Source organism: Wasmannia auropunctata, unplaced genomic scaffold (assembly GCF_000956235.1).
Source record: "Wasmannia auropunctata unplaced genomic scaffold, wasmannia.A_1.0 LD336074.1, whole genome shotgun sequence".
Lineage (NCBI taxonomy): Eukaryota > Metazoa > Arthropoda > Insecta > Hymenoptera > Formicidae > Wasmannia > Wasmannia auropunctata.
Genome location: NW_012026816.1, coordinates 2,970,562 through 2,974,750, shown reverse-complemented (window position 1 = coordinate 2,974,750; position 4,189 = coordinate 2,970,562). Strand labels below are relative to the sequence as shown.

General features: G+C 34.7%; 1 protein-coding gene across 1 annotated transcript; it reads right to left on the bottom strand.

The window, feature by feature from the left end:
- Positions 1 to 1,634: 1,634 nt before the first annotated feature.
- Positions 1,635 to 2,153, bottom strand: LOC105449744. The gene has a single exon (XM_011689127.1). It carries the CDS (start codon positions 2,151 to 2,153, stop codon positions 1,635 to 1,637), a length of 519 nt encoding a protein of 172 aa, XP_011687429.1.
- Positions 2,154 to 4,189: the final 2,036 nt, after the last annotated feature.

Here is a 4,189-nt window from a genome sequence, read left to right as displayed (position 1 = left end):
ATGTGTATAAGAGACAGGGATACGACGCACCTCTCAAGCATTCATGAGAAAAACTGATTTAAAGATTTTCATGTTGGTAATGTACTCATCGGTAAGAGTGAGTCCACAACAAGCAGCGTGGCATAGCGAGTAAGGCGCCTGACTGTAATGTTGCGTGTTGCTGGTTCGAATCTTATTTTTACTAATTTTTTTTTATTTATATTGCATCGTATTATTGTGTATTTTTTTATATTTAACCTGAAAATTAATATTTTTATTATAAAATTTATTATATTTAAAATTATATAACTTATTTATTTAATATGTTTTAAACATTATTAAAGTTTATATCATTTTAAGTTGCCGTACAATTTACATTATTAAATCAGATAGCGTGTATGATTATACAATAAAAGACACCCTTACAAGAAGGGACTTTTGCATAAAACTTGTTTAAAGAATAAAAAGCAAAAAATAAAAAATTTGAAATTTATTACATAGCAAATACATTTCAGTTTAATAATTGTATGATCCAACTTAAAATGATATAAAGTTTAATAGCGTTTAAAGCATATTAAATAAATAATTTTAAATATAATAAATTTTATAATAAAAATATTAATTTTCAGGTTAAATATAAAAAAATACACAATAAAACGATGCAATATAAATGAAAAAAAATTAGTAAAAATAAGATTCGAACCAGCAACACGCAACATTACAGTCAGGCGCCTTACTCGCTATGCCACGCTGCTTGTTGTGGACTCACTCTTACCGATGAGTACATTACCAACATGAAAATCTTTAAATCAGTTTTTCTCATGAATGCTTGAGAGATGCGTCGTATCCTTTTAGCACGAATTAGTGGGAGGGGTGAACTATTATATGTATAAAATTTAGCCAAATCGGAGGGGGCCATGTCTGGTGTTCCCCTTGTTAGTTAAAATTTCGGCTTATTTGAGGGCTATATACAATATGGTATTCATAATATATAATAAAATCTTTTTGTATTTCATAAATGTAATATGTTAATTGTTCCCATATTGCATTTCTGAAACATAAAATAAGACTCATAAAAACAAAAAACTTATTAATATGTTTTTATTTAAATATTAGGTATATCTTATTGTTAGATATCTTACTTGCTAATATGGTATCCAATATCCTTCTTTTTCAATGACTAATTTAAATCTTCTCCGCATCGAATTTACTAAATTCTGTGTACAATCTGAAGATAATTTGTTGATGTGTATGATTTCTTAATTCTTCTCTAGTTCTTAATTGGCCAGCTATCCATGATGATTTCATTTGCACCCAAACATTTTCTATTGGATTTAAATCAGAAGATTTTGCTGGTCACCGAATTTGCTGGATGTCTGGATTCACTTTGAACAATGCTTGCACCAATCTAGAGGTGTGAACGGCAATGTTATCTTGCACTATTTTCACGATCGGATACTGTTCTTAGAGATACAAGCGTTTAATGTTAGGTTTTAATACTTCTAAGATTTCTACATATTCTTCGGCATTCATTCTTGGCGATATTTCTACGAGATCTATTAATCCACTGGCAGTCATACTTCCTCAAAATCCTATTGTGATTCTTCTGCTATAGCCAGATGGGAGAACGTATTTTGGATTCAATCGTTCTCCATCTAGACGCCAGACACGATAACGTTCATCTTCTGCGGATGAGAAGCTTTCTTATCCATCCACATTACAGCGTTCCATTCTTCTTGAGGTGTATTCAAATGATCTCTTGCGAACTGCATTCTTTGTCTTCTATGTTCTGGATTTAATTCTATTTTTTTTGCTGCAGCACGAGAGTGGACATTTGCAGTTTTTAATCGACGTCCAACGGTATTTACTGAAATATTTAAATTTCTGTTCTGTAACACAGTAGCAGCTGCATTGAACGGATTTTCATCGATTGCTCTAACAATTTCTTCATTGTCTTCCAGCGTTGTTTTCTGTGGAGCTCTATTATTTTTTCGATGATCTTTAAGATTATTCATTCCTGCTTCTTCATACTTTGTAATCCACAATGCTGCTGTTCGACGAGTGATTCCCATAGTGAGCGCAATTTGCGATATGTTAAGGCCTGCTTCATGTAAGCCGATTATTTTTCCTCTATCTGTCACATTCAAATTAGCAAATATATTTGGTCTGTCCATCTTGCCGTAATTACTTTATAACGTTTATTATTTTTAATATGTTATGTTTAATATTAGTTATGGATGTATTACTATGGCAACATATATATGGTGTAAAAAAATATTAAAAAAAAGCGATTTTCTTTCTTCGCACGCTTGCATTATTCTCTGTTTTAATATAATAATTGAAGATTATTAACCAATTAATGATCTTCAATTATTATAATAATGATTACTTTAAATTTTTTAAATGCAATTCCTATCTTTCATTGCATATTCTTGTGGCTTACCTCAAGAGTTTTTCAAAACACTATAATAAAATATTTTTTCTGTTAAGCACTTTTCGAGTTATAAGTCTCGAAAGTTGCAGTACCACATTATATTAATTTTAAGTAGGAGAGACTGAGGCTGGTTGATACATGGGGCACGTTGATACTGTAACTCTCGTGGTGAAAACTGTGGATAACTGGGAGTTTCACTAGGTTATTGGTCAGGAGTTGGCCGTGAAATGAGGTAGCTCGTTGAAAGAGGCAAAACTGACTTTATTGCTTTCGAATCGCGTAACCACGGTCTATATCGGTAACGGTCTCGAACATCCCATCAACCACGCATGTATCTCGCTTCCGCTTCGCCTTTCGACTCTCCCTCGTTCCGTGAAAAAACCCACGCGCGCGCCCTCGCCCGCCGTGCCACGGCCGGTAGCGCGACCAATAGCATGGCAGGCGGCCATTTTCTGTCCCGCGCCAATCACGGAGGCGCCATTGGTGGCGCCGACCCAGACTGTGCCTTACAGCTCGGCCAGCCTGACTCGACATTCGGGCCGAATGGACAACAAAACGCACGATATAGGTTTTACAAAACTAAAAAAAAAAACAAACAAATAATGTTTCAGACTAATGATTAATTAAATGGAATAAACTGAAAGAATAACTTTAACACAGGCGCAAATGCATCTTACTAAAATAAAGGGTAATTTATCACAATTGCAGATGCCTAACAACGCCGGTTAACAAACTACAGACTAAATATTGTTATCGTCGATTATTTAATCTTATGTTAATAAATAACGTATTCCGCAAGCGCAGGGACTAAATAAGGTAAATGATTAATTATAATGCCAACGGTCCGGCTAACAATAGTACCATCAACCATCGCCAAAACAAGATTCGTACACATGGTTTATAATCTGTATGCGCCTCTCTTCCTTTTTTTTTTCTCTTTAGTTTGACTTAAGATACATTAACGATGGGCTTTATCCAGGGCTTCATTCGATCCGGCGACAGTATGGAATTATATGGTCTTTGTGTAACGTTAAACCCTGGAATATTTTTTATTACGTACCTATTTTTATTAAGTACCTTGGAAACCAAGTAGGGCCCTTTTATAGTTAGGTTTTAATTTCTTATCCTGACCGGGCTTAATGACAGTATCCCTAATCAAAACATAATCGCCTGGACTATACTGCGTAGGTTTTTTGTGTCTTTTATCGTAATACTCCTTGTTGTAATTTTGGATTTTGTTGCTGGCCTCTATTGCTATGGTCCAACAAGCTTCGCGTTCTTCAATGCTATCTAAGTTAACCAGTGCCATTTTGTTAAGGAATTTAATTAGATTTGCGTCGGTGTGGTTTCTTTGGTCATAACCAAGGAAAATCTTGGAAGGGGAAGCCTTTAATGAAGCGTGAAAAGTGTTATTTATAACATACTGAATAGTGTTCAGATACTTGTCCCAATTTTGGTGATCCTCTACGACTTTTTTAAGTGAGGATTTTAAGAATCTATTTATTCTTTCCACCCGGCCATTAGCCCACGGAGCCGCTACCGCTATTAGTCTATGTTTGACGTTGATTTTTTTTAGGAATTCGGAAAACTCTTGAGAAGAAAAAGCAGTTCCCCTATCGGAAACAAGAGTATCCGGGTTACCGAAAATGTTAAATAGCTTCTCAAATGTTTGATCACTTCTTTAGATTCTGTGGATTTAACCGCGAACAGCCATGTAAACCTGGAAAAAGCGTCGACAACAACAAGGATATGTTTGAATTCGTCTAGAGAACCTAT